The 22,713-nt window shown below is 37.6% G+C and overlaps 1 protein-coding gene across 11 annotated transcripts in view; it reads left to right on the forward strand.

Annotated features, from left to right (window-relative positions):
* The window catches only part of cadps2 (calcium dependent secretion activator 2), a 307,122-nt gene that overhangs the window by 231,110 nt on the left and 53,299 nt on the right, over window positions 1-22,713 (forward strand). For 6 of the 11 annotated variants that reach the window (XM_062982338.1, XM_008111240.3, XM_062982337.1 and 3 more), the window contains 4 exons: window positions 10,251-10,392; window positions 10,529-10,648; window positions 20,151-20,306; window positions 21,766-21,913. In XM_062982338.1, the coding sequence (XP_062838408.1) occupies window positions 10,251-10,392; window positions 10,529-10,648; window positions 20,151-20,306; window positions 21,766-21,913 (566 nt within the window). The remainder of the gene's footprint in view (window positions 1-10,250; window positions 10,393-10,528; window positions 10,649-20,150; window positions 20,307-21,765; window positions 21,914-22,713) is intronic. The other 5 variants (XM_062982339.1, XM_062982340.1, XM_008111251.3 and 2 more) reach the window with 1 other exon arrangement.

The raw sequence follows: 22,713 nt of genomic DNA on the forward strand, positions 1-22,713 counted from the left end.
AGTTGACAATGCTTCACATCAAGCTGATGCATCAAAAGCTTACTGTGAAAGATTATTGGAAGGCATGAGTTTCCACTCTTCCTTGCCTTCAAACAATTAAATATGTAATTACTTTAAATGATTATGTGGAAACCATTCTAAAGGAGGAAGACATTTCATTAAAATGATAGAAAGGATATTTTCATAATGAAGCAATTATGAGCAACGTTATATAGGGCTGCAGGGAGAAAACCTTAAGCCATTATGATTATAGGGCTAATGGTCCTGATGCCTTTTTAATGCAAGAGAAGCCAGTTCAAGAGCAGGAAAATGCTGGGCATTGAAAAGGTTAAATGCCCTTTCCTGCTGCTTCTGTATTCCACATTTCTTCCTCCCAAAGCTTCTGTTCAAAAACTGAATTGAAGGTTTGTTACATATAGGAAGGACCTATTAAAATTTTTGTCCTGTTTTTCGAAATGGGTCAGACCATAGAATATCATGTGATCACTTCTGCCAAGTGAAACCACTTGACAGCACACTCAGTAGGTAAAATCTAAATTAGATATAAGAGGAAGTCAATTGGGAAATTGTAGCAACTAATGTTTTTTCTCATCATAGAATAGAGTTTGGGTTCCTAGTTTTCTCCTGATAGGACTTTTCCTGTGTCACTGCTTATTTCACCAATTTTTACAAGGCATAGGTGATGGATCCTTTCCCAGACCATTTGTAACCCTATCTCATTGCTCCTCTTCTCTTTTTTCCTCTTACTACTGTGCAAAATCTGTATTAAAGAACAGATGAACTCAATGCAGAATGTCATTAGATCAGTTGTGCTGAAATGACTTGCTTATAAGCATTCCTGGTCATCTGAGTGCTTCAAGAAATTCAGGCATATGGCAGATGACCATTATGTAAGGATTGCATCCAAAATATGTCATACTTTAGCCAATAATCTATCATTAATAGCTCATTTACAAAATTGACTCATTAAGATCATCTGAGAGAATATTCCATGCTTATTTTCATTGATCTGAGGTTTATGAGGACTAATAAATACTGTGACTCATCTATTAAGCTCAGATCAATTGCCGAAGACTTTCCCTTTTAGAAAAGAGACTTACACAGATCTAAAAGGATGGGAGGGGCTAGATTGTGTTCTCCTGAGGATAAAAAGGCCAGTGTTAATAATTAACAAGAAGAGTGAAGTGGAGTCAAATTAACCATAATTGAGCCCATAGTGACTGTTAAAGTCAACTCTCATTATCAAAAAACTAATTAGGAAATGAAGAGGTGGAAATCCCACTGGGTTATTCTCTAACTGAACCCACTATCAGCAATAATTTTTTCAGATTTCCTTGAAATGCGCTCTTAGCTTACCATTTTGTACATGAAGCTAATCTTCATTTATTTGAACTGTGGAGAGTTGACACCTGCATGTTGTCCTGTTTGAAGAGATTCTAGTGAACGCTAAAGTAGTGAAACCCCAGACTTTATAGATTTATCCAGTATGAATGCAAACATGAGAATGGATTTATCTTTTTTTTTTAATATTCAAGACTATTTCATTAACTTGAGCTCAGTGTTGTATTCAGAACAGAAACTGTGGTATGATGAACATTAGGGGTGTGCACAGTTCCATTTCCAAATTCAGGGAAATTCAGTGATCTGGCTGCCAGACCACCAAAAATGGACCAGGCAAGGGGAAACTGAAGGCTCAGCCAGAACAAATTATGAGCAGCCAGATCTTTCAACTGATGGGGATCATGGGACTCTCCCTGAGATGGCAGTGGCTCCTCCTCTTCTTACTTCCCCTGCAGCCTCCTTCATCCATTTCCACCACCACCACCCCCGGTGGAGCCCCCACTTGAGACAGATAAGGCCAGAAAGAGAGAAGGTGAGAAAGCCTTCCCTAAGCCTCTACTCCAGAGAAGGTCCCACCGGGAACTCACTTTCCCACCAGCACTTTGCATGGCACAGGAATTTAGCACTGAAGGAGCCTTTGCCCTCCCAGGGCCTGATGGGAGTTTTAGGTTTTTCTCTCTCTGCATTGTTGAAACATTCTGAAAACTTGGCAGGCTTGCAGTCATAAATGTGGCCTACAACTGAAGCACGTTTCATCCTGGTAGGCCTAAAAATGATGGAGAAATTAGCCTCTAAAGTTTCCCCATTGGCACCAATGGGTTGAATCTTACTGTATCAAAAACAGCGCCACCCCTCCTAAAATTGGAAATTTCCCAGTAAACGGAATGGGGGTAGCCAAAAACAGCACTTTTTTGCTGAGTTGCACACCCCAAATGAATGTTATTTATATCTAGAAATTGATACTAGATTTTAATTAGATCCAGAGTAGCCAAACTTAGAAATTATTGCCTAAAACAAGTGTTACACTAGCACTTGAACACTAGTGCGATTCAGTATTTCTCTCCGTCATCCCCACCAACCAAAGACATAATTTTGACTCTGGAGTAGACTTTAAGAAAGTGTTAGAGTACAAGCAAGTGGAGGACCTAGTACTCATGGTTAATATGTTCATTCTATTTCGGTGCTTCTATTCAAAGCCTGACAAGTTTTTCACCCAACCCAAGGATTCTCTGCTGTGTTTTGCAATCCAGCTTTGACACTGCTAATTTTAATGACACATGCTATATTATTTTATACTTACCATATATTTTATTTTTTAAAATTTACTTTATTTATACCCTGCCTTTCTCCCCATGGGGACTCAAGGTAGCTAACATCCCCACACTTTGGTCACAATTTAAAACCAAGTTAATACAAAAAAAATTTAAAAATAGAATTATACAGTGTAGATTCAGGTTAAAATACAGCTAAAATATAATAAATACATTTAAATCTCACAATCCCCCCCTCCATAGTCACACTCACACCCTCCCCAGCAGTATGCCCCTTATCCTTCCCCAAATGCCTGCTGGCACAGAAAGGTCTTTACCTGCTTGCAGAAGGCCAGCAGGGATGGGGCTATCCCGGTCTCTCTTAGGAGGGAGTTCCACTGAAAAGGCCCTCTCCTGTATTCCCACCAAGTGCCCTTGAGCAGGTAGTGGGACAAAGAGAAAATCCCATCATAGCTGTCTCATAGGTTCATAGAAAGAAATATGGTCCTTCAGATAATCTGAGCTGAAGTCATATAGGGTTTTGTAGGTCAGAACCAGCACTTTGAATCGTTCCTGGAAACATGTTAGGTGCCAGTGGGGTTGCTGCAACAACAGAGTTGTACGCTCCCTGTAGCAATCTGGCTATTGCAGTTTGGACCAACTGAAGATTCTGAGCACTTTTCAAAGGCAGCCCCACAAAAAGTGCATTACAGTAACCCAACCAGGATGTAACCAAGACATGTACCTTATTTTTCTTTTCCTAGATAGAAATATGAAATCTGCCAATTGTTGGTATAGGTAGTCAAGTCACATTACTTTTTTGCCAGTAAATCATTTTATCCCAAGAGTGAGAGGATTTAAAGCAAAACTTTGTTTGAATTAACAACTTTTTTTATAATCCTCTTGATGATTCCCACATATAAGTATTCCTGAAATGAATGGAAGTTGTACAAAAGTACTGTTTGCCTGAAAAAATATTTCTCAGTAGATGATCTGTTTTTCTGTTAAATTTTGTTTAAGAAACAATGTGGATTCAGAAAAAAAACCATTCCATTTTATAAGATAATATAATTATTTCAGCAGGCTGCCATCTTTTTCAGACAGTACCCTAAAGTAAACCTTGACCTGCATCAATCTTCCATAGAACATTTTTCTTTACTTTTTGTTTAACTACAGAAAGATTTTTTCTCCTTTTTTCATTTTCCACAAAGTCTTTCAGTAATTCTTTCACAAAACAATTTCTGGTTCTGAGTATATTTCCATAATAGTTTAAGGCAATATATATAAATGAAACCTTACAACCACAGAAATATCAGACTTGGGGAATGTTGACATTTCTTGACAGTATTATAAAAGCAAGACATTATTATGAGAAGTATGCCACTGATGCCAATTGGAGACATACCTATTGAGAAATAGAGATGCATAGCCTGCAGTTTGCGTGCTACTAAAACTCCTTTTGAATGCAACGCTCGCCCTCTTTTACTTCAAGCTCTACCAGTTAGCTAGATGGCAAAAAAGGAGAGAAAATGCTCTTCCATTACTGCTACTTTTAATGCTGGGACAGTGATCTCTATGTGTAATATCAGTGGAGAAGTGCCACTTTCACTGAAGATTGCTGGAAGCAAAAGACAAAAACCTGTACTGACCCTCAAGATCTCAGCAGGAGTTCTCTTTTTTTACCACTATCAAACTCTTTTAATGAAATCACCCTTTTTTCTCCCCCGCCCCGCCCTGCACTTTTTTTTACCAGCAATACCCAAAACTTTGGGGTTTGTGTATTGTATAAATATTATTGGGGTTGTTGAATGCCTTTGTTCTTTCAGAAACAATCATGCAAAAGCAACATTTTCAAAGGATCTCTAGACTTGAGATATCACTGACCAGAAGGTTTTACCTTTCCCATCATCTTTCTTAAACTGATGGGGCAGTGGGAAGCACAGAGATTGTCAAAAAGTGGATATATATATGTGTGGCATGTGCATTCTGGGTAAACCGCAATCCACTTTGGTGTCCTGAATTTTGGTGGGGGCCCCGATCCATTTTTCAGGAGCCTCCTGAATTTGGGGAGGGGCAGATATCTGTTTCACTCTGTGGTGCCAAAAGATTAATTTCCTATCCAGCCCATTATGGGGGAGAGGGGCTTCCCAGGCTCCCCTTCTCGTCAGTTTAGACATTCAAGCTGTGTCTAGTCTACTCTACAGAAGAAGTGCTACAGGCAGATGTGTGCACTTTAAGGAGGCTTCTTACCTGTTTCTACTCTAGAGGAGAAGTTCTGCAAGCATGCCTGTATGCTTTAAGGAGGCATCTTACCTGTTTCTACTCTAGAGGAGAGGTGCTGCAGGCAGGCATGCTTTCTCTCCCAGTCCTGCACCACACCACACATTCTTTCCAAGCCATTTAAAGTAGGCTTCTTAAAGCTGTTTCTACTCTAGAGGAGTGATGCTTCAGGCAGGCACGTGTGCTTTTAGGAGGCTTCTTAAAGTTGTTTCTACTCTAGAGGAGAGGTGCTGCAGATAAGCACACGCGCTTTTACTCCCAGACCCCTTCACCATGCCATCTACTCTTTCCAAGGCATTTTAAGGAGGCTTCCCCACTTCCAGGTAAGGAAGAGCGATGACCTCCTGAAGCTATCCTCCCTGCTGGCACGCTTCAATCTCCTTTCTGCTTTGAGTTTAATGCTTCCTTACAGCTGTTTCTACTAGTTTCTACTCTAGAAGTGAGGTAACTGGTAGTAGTTTTCAGGGAATGAGGGGTTTGTTTTTGTTTGCTGGGATTAATGAAAATATTAAACTGTGATACTGAATAGGGGAGGAGGAGCCAAGATTGGCTCCCACTTGCTTTTGTTGCAGGTGGGTTTTTGTACCGGGAGGGCTCTTACGATTGTGAGCTCCCAAAGGAGCCGGCTCCAAACAGATCCACACTCAAGTCGAATGCACATTCCCTCAACTCCCTTGTGCAAATAAGTTAGGCATCCTTAATGTAAAGTATCCATTTTTACTGTAATGAAAACGTATCTTAAATATTAGCATACCACATATTTAATGAGCAGAGATGCAGTTGGGATAAAGTTGCCTTCTAATAATCAATCCTCCTTACTGGACCAGATGAAATGAAGATAAACTTAATCCAATAAAATTCTGAAGCATGTCTGTCTATTTATATTATATAAAACATACATTGGCAAATCTGTATTAATTTACATGGCGTACATTGTTTTATTTCTGTTCAAATCCCTACATGTACACTTGCATATCCAATCTACTGAATTTCTGCCTAACATGCATATAATGCTTTTATTCTTATACTGCTGTAAGGTTTTTTTTAATTGGGACACTGAAAAATAATTTCATTTTAAGTCATCACTTTAGCTGGCAAAAATATTAACTGTAAAGCTTGGGGCCTGATATCTGATGATTCATAAACTTGATTACACTGGTGAACAGGAGCTCAATAAACAAATATTTTACATGGGAATGGTGGAAGATCCAGAATCCATGGAATTAGGGTTAAGGTTGGTTGTTTGGCCACACAATTTGGAGTTTTGCTTGTATGCTTTCATGTAATTTCGGCTGTATTTCTGTGTTACCACATGATCCAAATGTGGGGGGAGAGGTTTCCACTGAGAAAAAGTGCTTCAATGACTGGGTTGGGACAAAGCTGGTAGCTACTCCTTCTTTAGATACTTACTCCCACAGTCTCTGCAAACAGGAGTGCAGAGAACAAATAGAGGAAAACAGGTGTTTTGCTTGGGGAAAGCTTTATCAAGAGCCCTTGAGTGCTGTGGCACTACTAATAAGCGGTGACTGAATGGATGTTGTACATCCTAGAAAATTTGTGTCACATTTGTTTTAGAATAATAGAATCATAGAAGAGTTGGAAGAGACCTCATGGGCCATCCAGTCCAACCCCCTGCCAAGAAGCAGGAAATCGCATTCAAAGCACCCCCGACAGATGGCCATCCAGCCTTTGCTTAAAAGCCTCCAAAAAGGAGCCTCCACCACACTCCGGGGCAGAGAGTTCCACTGCCGAACAGCTTGTGGATAACTATGTCAGCAACACATGCAAGCTAGTTGCCCTGCTGTAAATTACTTGCAGTGTAGACTGAAACGTATCAGAAAGGATTAGGTTTTTTTCGGGTAATGTAGATCCAATTCTTCTTGAAGATAAAGGGGATGCCTTGAGAGAGGAGAGCAATTGCAAAGGAGGCATGTATGGGACACATAGAATTAAAACTGTCAGCAGACATACTGCATTTTTGGAAATACACAATCTATTCCAAGATTCCAAGATTATGATGATGAAACCCAAGAACAGGGACAACAGTTTCAATCCTTAGGGAGAATAAAGGCAGCATTGGATGATTCTGTTGATGGAAGCATGCCTATCAGTTCCTAAAAGAAGACGACATGTGATTCCTTCTTGAAAGGAACAAGAGAAATGTTGTATGGCCTGGTAGTACAGTAGAGTCTCACTTATCCAACACTCGCTTATCCAACGTTCTGGATTATCCAACGCATTTTTGTAGTCAATGTTTTCAATACATTGTGATATTTTGGTGCTAAATTTGTAAATACAGTAATTACTACGTAGCATTACTGCGTATTGAACTACTTCTTCTGTCAAATTTGTTGTATAACATGATGTTTTGGTGCTTAATTTGTAAAATTATAACCTAATTTGATGTTTAATTGGCTTTTCCTTAATCCCTCCTTATTATCCAACATACTCGCTTATCCAACGTTCTGCCGGCCTGTTTATGTTGGATAAGTGAGACTCTACTGTATTTATTAAGGGATCACATAGATATTGCTTTAACTTGGAACCTTTGCAGGGCTCAGAATTCACAAAATAAGTGTATGTGACTGCAGATATGTACCCTTAATTTCACGTAGGTTAGTTAACACACTCATAAGAGTTGTCAGTGAAAAGGGCCATAACACAATTTAGCTACTTGAGCCAGGAAACATCAAATAAATAAATAAAATAAAATAAAACAAAAAAACAAGTTGAGGCAACATAGGCGTGAGCAAATTCTATTCATGCTACATCCATTTCCTCAACTAGGTTCCCTTGAGGCCTTGGCTCAAGGACCTGCATGGAGATGAAGCCAAGAATGGTTTGATGAAGTGGCTAGGTTCAGGGAGAGGTTGGGAATGAGAGGACACAGAAGAGGAACGTCTTCTAGTGGGAAGAACTATAGTAGTTACAAGCACTTGAGACTTTGTATAAGGACAATGGTCATCAGCAGCTGATCCAGAGGTGCATCGGGATCAGTTGTGCTGCTTTGAGAGACCATTCCTTCCAAACAAAACTTTTTAAAACCCTGTAACAATAAAATAAGTCGATGTTACTGTCAAATTCTGTCCTGATTTTGTTTTGCTTTTTAACATTTGGAACATATTGCTTTAATTAAAGTTACTCATTAACACTTTCATATTAATGCTTTGAGAATATGTAAAATAGGGGTGGACTCAAGAATATGCCCCAGTGAATCCTGATGGAGATCATCCACTCTTTAGGACTGAAGAACAATAATTATAGCATGCTGCTAAACAAGAATTTAGGGGGAAAACACCCTTGTTGTGTGTGTGTGTGTGTGTGTGTGTGTGTGTGTGTGTGTGTGTGTTTCTGACTAAAACTCCAGAATTCCTCAGCAAGCTGGGACACTTGCCATAGTTCCAAAGGGATTCTGGAAACTCTAGGTGAAAAAGCATTTTTCCATCCTTTGTACTAAATTATGCTACTGAGAGTAGAAGCAGTTTTGTAATTTTGTTCTTATTTATTAATTAATTTGGTTTAAAGCCATTTTTCTCCCAAAACAGATATTCAAGGAAACTCACAAGGTTAAAAATAAACACACATAAAAAGAATAGATTATAATGTTCTTAAAAAGTTTTCCATTGTAACATTCTATTAGGGTTAAAATGTTTTAAGAACACAGATAAAAAGTACAGGGTGTTTGAAAAAGAATTCCCTTGTTTTAATGTGTTTTAACTTAAAACTAGGGAGTTCTTTTTCAAACACCCTGTATATAAACAACCCATTAAATGTCCCCTTTCTGACAACTGGTCAGTTGCCAAAAGTTAGTTGTTCATGAAGGTGACTTGTCTCAATGAGCCAGTGCTATATTAGTAGTTTATGAAACTGATTTGTCTCAAGTAGCCAACATTAAGATTAAGAATAGTTTAGGATTTACATGTAGCTCTTAATTGTAGTTGTTTGAAAATGGTTTTGAAAGCTTCCAGTGCAAAGTGGGGGGAGGCACATAAGCCTGAGCCCAGAGATAAGTCAGGGGTTATTGTTAAATCTACTTAGTGTTTCTATGTCTTTCATGGTGCTTAAGCAAGTTCTAACAATGCCTTTGTTTGCTAGACATCTTCATTCTTTTTATTAGCACTTATCAAACACAGAATTAAATGTGCTAGATTGACTACTAAACAAAACAAACACTAAATAACAGTTTATGGGAAAGTTCAATTAAATGCATGCATTGGTTTATTTGTTATTAATGTTTTATTACTGATTAAGGTTTGTTAAGTGACATTGTTTGTTTCCATTGGTTCAAGGTATCTTAGTTTTCATCCAGAATAACAGTACCCATGCACTGAGTTGAAGGATTTCATTGTTTGTTATGGTTTTGAAATCTTGTCTGGGAAATAGATAGCAAAAGCACTACCCGAGCTTTGTCTATTTAGATCCAGTATATAGTCCTCTAGAAATTATTAGATTGCAATGCCATTTCTTCAGACAACACATCTAAGGATTCATAAGAGTGGTAGTCCAACAGGTTCTCCACTCCTAATTTAAATGCTTCATTAAGTATAAACAGATAGTGTGGTATTTCTCTGTGTTCTCATAGTTACAAAATAGGAGTGATAAAAATTCTATACCTTTCATTCTGTTGACAAACTGATAGCGTAATCCTGCTGAACTCAGTAGATGTAAGAAACAGTATGTTTGAGATTGAGGTTTACATTTACAAGTCCCTTGCAGAGAATTCTTTTATGTTTACTCATGCCCCTTCTACACTTGCCATATAAAATCCAGATTATCTACTTTGAACTGGATTATATGGCAGTGTAGAAAGAGCCCCAGACAGTCCATTGATTCTTTATAGCCAAAATCCAAGTTTTAATCCCAGGTAGGGTATATCCATTGAAATAGTGGAAAGCTAGTAGATTCCAGTGATTCAACATGTCTACTCTTGATAGCAATTCATTCAATTTAAGCATATCCAGTAGTTGTGTCAATGTATATTCTGGCCCCTTGATCAGTCCCAACCAAAGGCATATGCATATCATCTCCAGGCTTCTTTTTGGATAACATCCAATCTCCTTCACTAAAACATCTTGTACATTTACAAAACGACTACACTTCGGTTACATCAAATGTGTAAATGGACTATCTAAATATATTTTGCTAGAAGTATCTTGGTGACTCTGGCAGGTCAACTTCACACATGTAATCACATTGCTATTCTGATGCCCTCACAGCAGAATTACCAAACACAAATATTCACAATTAAGGTCTAAGTAGTTTATGACAGAATGAAAACTAAATAATTTCACATCTTTAATCTTAACCCTGTAGTAACAAAAGGTAGGGTAAGTAATTGCAAACTCTTTGTTTTGTTTTTCTTTTTCTCTATTCATCAAGCACTTTTGTGCAATGGGAAGTTTCACAAGCACTTGCAAGAGGTATTTGTTCCCTTGGTCATCCGTTACATTGATCTCATGGAATCATCCATTGCCCAGTCCCTTCACAGAGGTCTTGAACAAGAGTCATGGCAGCCTGTCAAGTAAGTGTTTCCAGAAGACCTAAGCCCACTATTCCAGTAAGATCTTGAGTCCCCATTTGGTTTGTGGCACTCCTTGATGTTCCTTTCTTAAATTCATTTGTATTATTGTACTCCTGCATTGTTTATTTCTTCACAGGACCATCACCAACAGTCTTCCCAATGTAGCTCTTCCAAAAGTTCCAAGTTTGCCTCTTAATCTTCCACAGATCCCTAGTTTTTCTACACCAACCTGGATGGCCTCTTTATGTGACTCCACGTGTGTATTCTTGATTGATCTTTAAACGTTGAGTGTGTGTTTGTGTTTCAGCTCTGCACGGCCTTGCTGGTGTCATTGTACAGCTGTATTTGGACTGCATGGTGTTTGTGATTATTTGGTTGGAAATTACAGCTTTTTGGTTGAGAGCCAAGCATGGAATGTCATTGGGTTGTGCTTTTTGGTGTGTAAAATCTCAGTAGGATGTTGCTTAAAATTAACTAGGTAAAGGTTTGTTGTAGTACACTTAGCAGTCATCACCCGTAATTACATAATTGCACCTATTTAGGTAATAAGCAGTGTGGAAACACTTTATATTATCATATTTGAGAGTGTTTTTTTAAAATGTCAATAGCTCTTTGTGTTTTGGCATGCTATTACTAATCCGCTGCATTTGCCAAAGAATTCTGAAAATAGCAAATAGCAGCAATTGGTTGCATTATTTTATGAGATTCTTCATACAGTGCTTCCAACATTAATAGAGTTCAGTTTCCACTTAATTAGACTCTGGCTGGAAGAGGTCCCTTGTCTGTATAAAAAAAATAGTAAACAGGATATTATACTTTAAATGAACAACTTCACCACTGTGCATGATTTTCTACAACAGAGGAAAACTTTTGGGGAGATTTTAAATGACGCCCATTACAAGCTTTCAATAAGCAGAGCATTGTTCTAGAAACATAAGAAGAAAGGAATATGTAATGAATGTATTAGCAATGTGCGATTTTTGGTTCCTCTTCTCTTTGCAAGCATTGGCTTGACAGTTCTATTGGTTATATTCAGAGGATGTTTATGTAATCAAAATGACATAATTCACATATAAGAGGTGGGGGGGGGGCTCAATGAACAACTCCAGGGTCTGCACATGTTAAAAGGAAAAACATTGAATATTCAGAATTCATTCATGACTGTAAAACACTATAAAGGGGAGCATTCTCTCTTGTAACAACAAGTTTCAAGTCCCACTTCTGCTTATTTTATAACAGAAACTTGATAAGATACCAAACTAACAGTTGTAGTAGTTTAAATTTGTCTAATAGTCAATATAAGGGAAGCCTGATAAATAGCCAAATGGGAGAAGAAAAAGGATAGAATAGCCCTTTTCTTGATGTAGTTGTCTCCTACTTTCAAATGGTGTATTGGATCGCCATATCTAGTTATGCCATGAATGTGCTGAAAGTGTACAATCAAGCATTTTATTCTTTTCCCTCCATGAAATCTTAGTACAGAGCTGAATCACTGATGGAAGTTTCCAGTAATTTTTTGATACTGCAGTTGTTATACTTTTATCATATCTAAGTTATCCTTTTACTCACAATTTGCAGGATCTCTCTCAGCCTTCTTCAGGATAGTTCATACTACGTTTTAAACATAGCCAGTTTAACAGGAATGGTTATTGAGATAATCTCTCCATGTGCTACCATAGATTAGCTAGAAGCTACTTTCTTTAACAACTTCCAGAGTTATATCTACCTATCTAGTGTGTTTTTGTAAAATTTAAATTATTTCTTGAATCTGGCATTGTTTTGTAGTTCTCTTAGTATTTTGTTTGTATGGTACTCTGAGATCCCATGTTTATTTATTTATCATGTCAGAAGGGAACTAAGAGTACAGTTGTAATGTATTTGAAAAGACAAAGTTAAAAATTTGGCATTATACTAAATGTCCTTTGACCAGAAGCTGGCCACTTGGCGTGCCTCTGGTGACGCTATAAGGAGATCCTCCATTGTGCATGTGGCAGGGCTCAGACTGCATTGTAATAGTTAGTTTGTGGTTTGCTCTTCTCCACACATGACGTGGACTCCACTTTGTGGCCCCATTTCTTAAGGTTAGCTCTGCATCTTGTGGTGCCAGAGCACAGTCTGTTCAGTGCCTTCCAAGATCCTGTGTTGAAGGAAGAGATCTAAATATTTAAATGCATACACGTAGCTTACTGAAAAATAATAATAATTCAGCAATTTTAGCCATATATGGCTTTGTATAGTTTTTCTGATATCTCTTCCTTTCATAGCATCCAAAATTTGATAACTATGACATTTTGTAATATTGTTTCCATATTCTGGGTGACCGGATTTTGCCGAGTTCTTCTTGATACCACCCCCAATCCCCAAGTGTGTTTCTTCCCTCCTAGCCACTATTGGTGGTGTTCATCCATATGCCTCCCTCTTTTGATCCAGTCTTCACCATCTTACAGAGAAAGAGGGAGCAGCCAATGCTCCTCTCCCTTCACCTAGTTAGTCAGTTAAGAAAGAACATGTAAACAAACAGCAACAGCCAAGAAGAGAAGTGGTTGTGACAAAATGCTAAAGAGCTTCTCAGAGATGTTTTTGCTGGAACACAGACTTCAGCAGTTGCTTTATAATACAAATCCATAACACCAGACCCAAAGTTGTATGTAGAATATGGTGTAAGCACCCCTGACATAGGAACAGATTGTAAGTGTAAGCATTATGAATGTATGAGACAATTTTATATGAAGTCAGAGCATTGGTCCACCTACTCCAGTTTGGTTTTCTCTGACTGGCACAGGTATTTCATAAATGTGATACCTTATCTCTTTGATCCAGAGATGATGGAAATAGGCCTTGAAACATTCTTGATACATCCCAAGTGCTTTTCTGCACTGGTTCTTGGCACTTTGAATATAATTTAGATGTACATTAATTGCGATCTTCAAGTTTAGGGTCCTCAAACTCAGACCCGCAGCCCTCCCAGGTCATTTACCCACCCCTCGCTCTAAACCTTAGACTTAAGGTCACCCTAAGTCTGAAACGACTTGAAGGCACACAACAATAACAATCCTAATTAACTTGACTGAGCTGATCAGCCAAAAGAAAGCCCACACTTCCCATTGAAATACTGGTAAGTTTATGTTGGCTAAAATTGTACTTGATTTTAAATATTGTATTGTTCTTTCAATATTATTTTTTGCACTAAAATAAGATATATGTAGTGTGCATAGGAATATGTTCATGTTTTTTTCAAACTATAGTCCATCCCTCCAACAGTCTGAGGGACCGTGAACCAGTCCTCTGCTTAAAAGGTTTGAGGACCCCTGTTCTAATACTTGAAGGAGGCAAATAAAAAACTTCTAAAAATTAAGAAATCACCACTTGCTCAGAATGTCGCCTGATCTCTGCAAAGAACTTTCAAATTTTGCTCATGCTTCCAGTTAAAAATCTTTTGTTGAGATTTAGATTGACGAAAAAAATTATTAGATGGTTTGTTAAATAGATCCATATTTATTTTAAAATTTTATATCTCCTGATTTTTTGGCTTTTTAAAAAAGGCCTTGTTTCATGCACAGTATTTGTTTCATGTACAATATTATTAAAATATTATATACAATTATCTTAACACTCCTTGTATGAATATATATGAAACATCAATGAATGTCTTATTTAAACTCCTGACTTCAAGATATTTTAAAATCTTCCAAAAATCTGAAATCCAAAATCCTTCTGGTTCCAAGCATTTTGAATAAGTGATGCTCAACTCAGATAGGAAGGGAGACTTTATAGACATATTTGCATTCACTTAACAGGTCTTCCATATTTCCCCCTTCACCTCCTATATTAAAATGCATTTTAAGTATTAAATTATATTTTATTAAATTTGGTTATATTTTATATATTATTTTGTCATTTTCTGTGCTAGTTAAATTGTTTCCTACTTCTGTCGGTGATGATAGTTGTTATTTTAATGCAAATTTTATTTTTTAAATGTAACTACAATTAATAACAATCTGTCTGCCAGTATTCAGTTTTACACCTTAAAAATTCAAAAATTGGGGACAAAGCCTTTGTGTCATACAACTTGCTTTATTCTACATAATTTGCTGGCTTCAGAGACAGTAAAGGGTACTGTCCTACCACCACCGATGTTATAGCATTATTTGCTTCTGCACTTGGAAAGAAGGAGAGATGCCTTGTCTTTTCTGTCTAACATCCAAATACCTTGGGCTGACTCATTGCATAAAACACACACAATTTCTGTCAATTAACTGTAGCATATAGCTGTTCTACTAGCATTTCTATTCAGAACAAAAGCTCTCTCTTTTTCATGTGCGGGGTTAGAAACAGTATATGTGTGTTCTTATCTATTATGAGAGTCTCAAGAACATAATTACTTTGTTTTCACTTGTTTTTGCTGTTCCTCCTCTATAATGGTACATTTGGGGCATTGTGCATTAAGGTTGAGGAGGTATTGAGAGAGCCAAATGCAGTGTGTAGCATTCAGTGTTCTCTTTGATTGGTCCCTTGAGAGGCTAACACAGAGGACACATTGGCTAGACATGAAAAGCATGCCTGAATTGTGCTTGGAGTTGTCTAGGAAAACACCCAGGAAAGCAGGAGCGAATTTAAACAGTGTGCCAGGGAAAAAGGCTACAAGCATATAATTAGCCAGGATAGGTAGTCTCCCTGAAAGATACTCATTTATTTTCCTTCACTGTTCACTTCTACAGTTCTTAACAAAGCGACATACTCCAGGGCTTGTTTTGAGTAATCAGGAATGTGAGCAGAGGACAATCTGATATTCCTGTGAGATTTGAATAAGATGATGTGTAATACATCAAGCTAACATATAAAGCAGAGCGGTAAAAACACAGATTTTATTTATAGGGATTGACTACAATTAATATTAATGTTCTTAGTAGCACATTCTTCCTAGTTCTTGTTTTATGTGGAATGCTTGGATACTGTAGATAGGGAAAGGATTACCTGGACAGGGCTCAGTTGAACCAAGCAATCTAGGTTTCAAGGTAATAGGATATGTTGCTGTATCTTGTACTGTAAGCTGTTACTCAACATATGACAATAGTTTACAGCAAGCCCGTTGTATCCATGGGGTTCAGTTCTGAGAGCCATCATAGATATGAAAAAAACTTGGATGATCAAATCCCATGTTATTAACTGATGACAATATGAATGCATGCACTTCAGCATGTCCATGTTCACATGCCACCATGTAATAATATAGTATGTAACAATTCATGGTTACTGGAAATCATAAATCTTGGTCAATGAAAAATAAAACTGAAAATAAAATACAGTGGACCATTTTGTTCTCATGGATCCAGAGGGCCTAATGTATTTTATTTTCATTTTTATTTCAATTAAGTGTTGACTTACAATTCAGCAGATGATTGTAATTCTTGTTGTCATTAAGATTAGAAAGTGGGTTTAGGACAAAGTTCTGAGCTTTCAAAACAGTGAAATTCATGAATTTTTTTTACAGACTACCATTTCACAACAAGTTTTGGAAATGTACTGGCAGAGGGAGGGAATTGTTTGGTTTCTTATATATTTCACCTGGCTTTTGTACAATTGACTGGACTCATGATATATTATGCCATAATTTAATGCTCAGATTAAGATAATGGACTTCATGACATAACACTATGCAGGCTTTTTTGTCATCTGCACAATTCTGTGCCAACATGTTCTACTTAAACAGGCAAGGCCTATCTTTTAAAGGATATCTGACAAAAATATTCCCCTTGAAACTATCATATGCTTGGAAGGTTGTCCAGGCCAAGACTTATATAAAGGCAACAGATTTTTAAGTGGGGAGACCACAGGCCCACTGAGAAGGTATGCAGTTTATCTCTTTGCACCCTTCTGCCAACTGCTTTGGCCTGATTTTACTTGGAGTTCCTTGTGCAGTTCTGAAAACCACACGTTAAGAATATGGACAGGCTAGAATATATTCAAAAGATGGTGGCTGAGATATTTAAATGTCTGGAAATCAAATCTAATGCGGAAAAGATGGAGTTAGCTATGTTTAGCTCTAAAAGAAAGTATTGAGAAGTAACCTGAAGGGCTGTCACACATAATTTTTCTGCTGCTCCCAAAGCAACACTTTCAAATTATAAGAAAAGGGGATTCTGATTAAACTTTAGGAAGAACATCCTGGTGAAAGAACTGCTTCACAGTAGAGATAACTACCTTGGAAGATGGTGGACCTCTCCCATGTTTGGGTTTTTAAACAAAGGATACATTTAATTTATTTCCAACATTTATATCCCGCCCTTCTCATCCAAAGTATTTATTTAAAGAGCAATCTCTCAAAGACTGTAGAAGAATAATCACATACACACTGTGGTCCTAAAAATAAAATCTTCCTTCTGTGAGGTTTAAGGCTTGCCGCACATACGTGTGTACCACTTTGCCTCTTGCCGCACATACATGTGTACCACTTTGATCTGCTAGAAAGTACAATACTATTTATTTTTCCTGTTCAGAGAAGAAGATCATACCAGCAGCTTCAAGGAACATGTTGCCTTAGTAATGCTGGGAGCTTCAAGGGAGCTCATGTCTTAATCATGGCTGGAATTAGCCCTATTGTGATGCAGGGAGAAGCAAAGTTCTGCATCTGGTTTGGGAAGACTGAATCTTGACTTATGCAACCTTAACATTTGTCTCAACCTGAATGCATGCCTAGAATGGAATAGGAATGTTATTGGTGAATTTAGGGATGTCCCAGACACAGATGAACATAAGACTGCATGAGATCATATGTTACTTTGTTGTGTAAGGTTCTATCTCACCTCCTAGCTGCTAGGAAACTGTTCATTTGCACCATAAATATTTGCAGCTTTGAAGATTTTTTCACATAAGTTAACACATTTAGAAATAGAAAAGTGGTAGTGGAACAGAAATTAATTTCACACAATAGGACTTCTGTTTCCCTAGGGATGGGATTCCTCTGTTTTAGGATCATAAGAAAAAGCTGCTACAGAATTAAAATCAAAGAAACAGCATGAAGAAATGAAAAGAAGAAACCTCATTGGGATATGTTCAGTTAGATTATCCCCAAAAGGTAACTTTTCCAAGTTCTGAAAGGAGTAACTTCCTTTACAGTTCATTCAAGGCCATTCGCATGCTAGTGTGGCAATTGATCTGCTCCAGATTTTGATCTGAAGTTGAAAATAGCTGTACAAGGTGGTGGATGTATTTTGAAGTTAGTGGAGCTTAGTGGATGGACAACAAACCTTGTCTCCAATGGGATCAGGCATTTAGATGCAACCATGCTTTCTTTTGCAGTTTGGTCAGATTTTTGTCCAGGATGTATTTTTATAAAGATCTCAAGATTTGGTCAGAAGTAAGCAAGAGGCAATTTCTTTCTCATTTTGATGCTACCATCCCTACCCCAAGGAGGGTTAAAATAACAATGTCAAGTTGCCAATTGAATTTGGTAAAATCAGAGATGAGTAATCCATATATCTCTGCAGATATTGTTGGATCACAGCTCTAAGCAACCCTTCCTGTTATCTAGGCCACACATTCTGGACCCAGCATTTGGAGATCCATGTGATAACATCTGTATCCAAACTAGAGTAAGACAAATGTTTCCTACCCATCTTTTATGACAGCATGAGAAGGATCAGCTACCAGTTTCTTTCAGGTAATGCAGAGGCAGATGTCCTACCACTTTCTTGATAACATTAAAGAATCAGCAAACATTTTACCAAAACCCTGAGCTGAATTCATTGAGTACTTGGCTTAGCCATTAGTTCAGAAATGCTGTAGTGGTAATATGCAAGAAAATATGCAGTACATCACTAGAGAAGGAGAATGAATTACTTTTGAAATACCTTGCTGGTTTCTTCAGAATTTTTTTAAAGCCGTGTCTGAGTGAATTTTTTATGGATACTTAAAGGGCTGTCCCATAGTGGAAAGCGTAGTCACATTCTTTTTTGCCCCTGTACTGGGAATGCATGGCTCAGCAGTACTACCTGTGAAAAAGACATTGCATGTTTTGTTGATCATAAAATTGAACATGAACCAATAGTAGAATACTGCTTCACAGAAGACAAATTCTATTTTTGCCTACATTAATAAAGCATAATTTACAAGTTGAAGGAGGTAATAGTAACACTGTATTCTGTCCTGGTCGGGCCTCATATGGAGCAATGTATTCATTTCTGAGTACCTCACTTTAAGAATAATAAAGAAATGCTGGAGCAGGTTCAGATAAGGGCTAGAAGAAAAATGGTGAACAAAGTATGAGGAAAGGGTTTTAAAGCTTGGCATATTCAATCTGGTGGCAAGAAAAGTGAGTGGTGGCATGGTGGCTGTCTTTAAACATCTCAAGGGCTATCAGAGAGAGGAGGGAACAAGCATGTTTTCTGCTACTCCAGTGAGTAGGAAAAGGTATAATGGTTGGAAGTTATAGAAGGGTACATTTTCATTGAACATTAGAAGAAACTTCTTGATCATATGAGCTGTTAAGCAATGGTGCCAATTGCCTAAATAAGTGATATGGTGTACTTTTCTGAGTTCAAATAGAGGTTGGGGATGCTTTAGCTGGAAATCCTGCATCCAGAAGAGGCTGGACTTAGTGGTCTTTGAGCCCCTTCCACCTTCATAATTCTATAAGTCAGTGGTTCTCAGCCTGGGGTCCCCAGATGTTTTTGGTCTTCAACTCCCAGAAATCCTAACAGCTGGTAAACTGGCTAGGATTTCTGAGAGTTGTAGGCCAAAACACCTGGGGACCCACAGGTTGAGAACCACTGCTATAAGTGCTTATACAAGAGAGAGAATGCTATAGCCTCTGAACAATAACAGGAAAATAGAAGTCATATAATAATCCCCAAACCAGCAAGCAAAAGAGCCTACACTCCCAAGAAACAGTGTAAAGAATATTCATATTTTCACTCAAGAGGAAAGGGTGTTTCAACACAGCAAGAAAATCTTGTCTTTAAAAAAACTTGCAGGAATGCCAAAGTTTTCCACGTCATATGAAACAGCAAAATGGCAAGCATTTCCTCCCTGTCCCCTTCAATTTGTTCAAAAAGCTTGTGTGCAAAAATATTATTTCTTCCCATTTTCTTAAACAAAGACACAGAGCGGCCAAGTTTCTTGATTTTTTTTTAAAAAAAATTGCACACAAGCAACCTATCCAGTACTCATTATTTTCAAAACATTTATGCAACCAAATAGTAGTCATTGTAGTTAATACAAAAAAAGACTTCATAACCAGAAATACATGCAGAAAAAATGTGCAAGAAGATTCACCTGACAAGGAGGAAAAATTAGGTTTTTTGTTTGTAATATTAAGAACAATGGGGATTCACATCCCTACTATCAAGTTACTTCTCCTGTTTCAGCAGGTAAAGTTGTTATAAAACAGGACCACCCATGAGCAAACGCAACAGCCAGGGTTAGCCGTGATTCCCTCACCATAGAAGCACACAAATTATGACTTGCCCCTTCCAGAGTATTCTAAGAGGAACAGTATGAAATAAGAAGTATATTTCTAGTTACACCCGATTGAGAGATGTCTTCCTTTTTGGCCTTTTTTTTTTTTTGACATTTTTGGCCATCTTGGGGCTGCTGAAGATTCCCAGGAGCAAAAAGATTGGCCTTCCAAGCAAGATAATAGTAATTCCAAAACACTTCGATGTTCTTGTTTTTTAAAACCACTTGAGATTGATCTTTGTTTTCTCTAGTATGTGATTCAAATATTGCTAGCAACGTTTTTGGGGTTATCATTTCTACAGTAACGGATCAGCAACATCAGAAGATCTCTTCTGGAAACTTGATGCACTACAGATGTTTGTTTTCGATCTCCATTGGCCAGAACCAGAATTTGCCCATCACTTAGAACAGAGGCTTAAACTCATGGCCAGTGATATGATAGAAGCCTGCATCAAAAGGTACTTACACATTTTCTGATGTTATCTAACACGTAATATTTGGAAATGTTGACAAGTTTTGGAGGACATTGGAAAAGATGCTGTGAATGGGTCCCGTCTTCTCCTCCTTCCTCTCTTCAGGGAGCCCTTCCACACAGCTATATAACCCAGAATATCAAGGCAGATGATCCACAATATCTGCTTTGAAATGTGTTATTTGAGTCCACACTGCCACATAATCCAGTTCAATGTGGATTTTATACAGCTGTGTGGAAGGAGCCTGAGGCTGGATCCACACTGCCCTACATCCCAGGATCTGATCCCAGATTATCTGATTATCCCAGATTATCTGGCAGTGTGGACTCATAATCCAGTTCAAAGCAGATAATCTGCTTTGAACTGCCTACTAAAATTACCAGTTTATTTTTCTCAGTCTTAAAGGTGTACAAGACCCCTTTACATGATAGATGTACCGTATATTAGCTCTAATATCAGAGACCCTATACCTCCAGATCTTTGTTGCTAAGGAACATGAAAGAGAAGGTGCTGATGCATTTCTGTCCCACCTATAGGCTTCCCAGAGGCATCTGGTTGACCTTTCTGTATACAAACCTGTATTAAATAGGCCTTTGGTCTGATCCAACACAGTTCTCCTTCCATTCTTATTTTATCTGCAACACTCATAGCAATTGCCATATGACCTTGTGGCAGCAGAGAATGTACACTGGACTTTAGTTGATTCTAATGAGAGCAATTCTAATATCTCTTTTTCCCTTTTACCACATACTTTTGAATTGCTCTTCTGTGAGAATTCTGTTATATAAAAGAACAAATATATATTTTTGTCTATATCAAAATCTATCACACTTAGGTATAACCATATTTTTCAGACTGTTAGAAGTACTTATCCAACGTTCTGGATTATCCAATGCATTTTTGTAGTCAATGTTTTCAATACATCATGATATTTTGGTGCTAAATTCGTAAATACAATAATTACTACATAGCATTACAGTGTATTGAACTACTTTTTCTGTCAAATTTGTTGTATAACATCATGTTTTGGTGCTTAATTTGTAAAATCATAACCTAATTTGATGTTTAATAGGCTTTTCCTTATTATCCAACATATTTGCTTATCCAACATTCTGCCATCCCGTTTATGTTGGATAAGCGAGACTCTACCGTACTTGAATATGCTATGTGACAATCTGTCTTTTGTTTTTGCTGTGTGAAAATTGTGCTGAAAGCTTATTTGTCAGATAGCCTTTAACACATCGTGTGGTTTAGTGTTTGGTTATATTACCCAGTTAAATAAAAATCTAACCTTCAGATTTGTGAACATATTTCACTACTTGAATATTTTAAAACACTTCTAGTTTGATTTTCAGTGCATGAAATAAATAGATTTAATTATGGTTTCACTTTTACGCTTCATTTATCTCAAAATATGACAGATCTTTCTTGCATGATTTAATAGAACGAGAATTGCTTTTGATCTAAAACTCCAGAAGATGAGCAAATCAACGGACTTGCGTATTCCTGCTTCCGTATGCACAATGTTCAACGTTCTAGTTGATGCCAAGAAGCAAACTGCTAAACTGTGTGTTCTGGATGGTGGTCAGGAGGTAAGCAAAAATGTAAACATACTAAAATCCATGCAATAGCACAAAAATAGTGCTTGAGAACATTGCTTTTTTGGACAATAATGCCTTGAATCCTCAAACCATCTAGTTGAAAGAGTCTGGAAATTGTCATCCAAAAAATGTAATGTGCCCAGGTTCTACACAGAAAGTTCAGTTTGCTCTGGACTAGCTCTTGCCAGTTTCAAACACAACGGAAGAAATGTTCTCCAAAGAAGATGGGAATTGTGGAAGAGAGGAACAAATGTAATACAGTCAATTGGTCAGGATCAAATGGTTTTTATTGGTTCCATCATAATTGGCAATTTCCTACAGCTACATCCAAAAAACCTGATCTCAAAATTTGGAGAAACCATTCAGAGGATAGGGTTTTTTGTGATACCAGAGGTGAGGAAAAGACAGTCCCGATTCTGCTGGAAATTGATCTTAGGCCCTTGGCTTTTCCTCCAGCCAATTTTATTCATCTTTAGAAACATATTTCTAAAAGGTCCACAAATGCAATTTCCACTGATAGCTACAGCTTACCTATATTTGGCCTTGTATCCCATCTAAACTGATGCAAAACAGGTGCAAAAGAAAATAATATACATTGACTATACTTTGCTTGTAGGGAGCAGGAAGTGGAGAGCCAAAGTATGTTGATTACAGGAAGCATTATTGGCTACCAAGCCCAATCAATATATATATACAGTAGAGTCTCACTTATCCAACACTCTCTTATCCAACGTTCTGGATTATCCAAAGCATTTTTGTAGTCAATATTTTCAATATATCGTGATATTTTG

The sequence above is a fragment of the Anolis carolinensis genome, chromosome 5 (assembly GCF_035594765.1).
Source record: "Anolis carolinensis isolate JA03-04 chromosome 5, rAnoCar3.1.pri, whole genome shotgun sequence".
Taxonomy (NCBI): domain Eukaryota; kingdom Metazoa; phylum Chordata; class Lepidosauria; order Squamata; family Dactyloidae; genus Anolis; species Anolis carolinensis.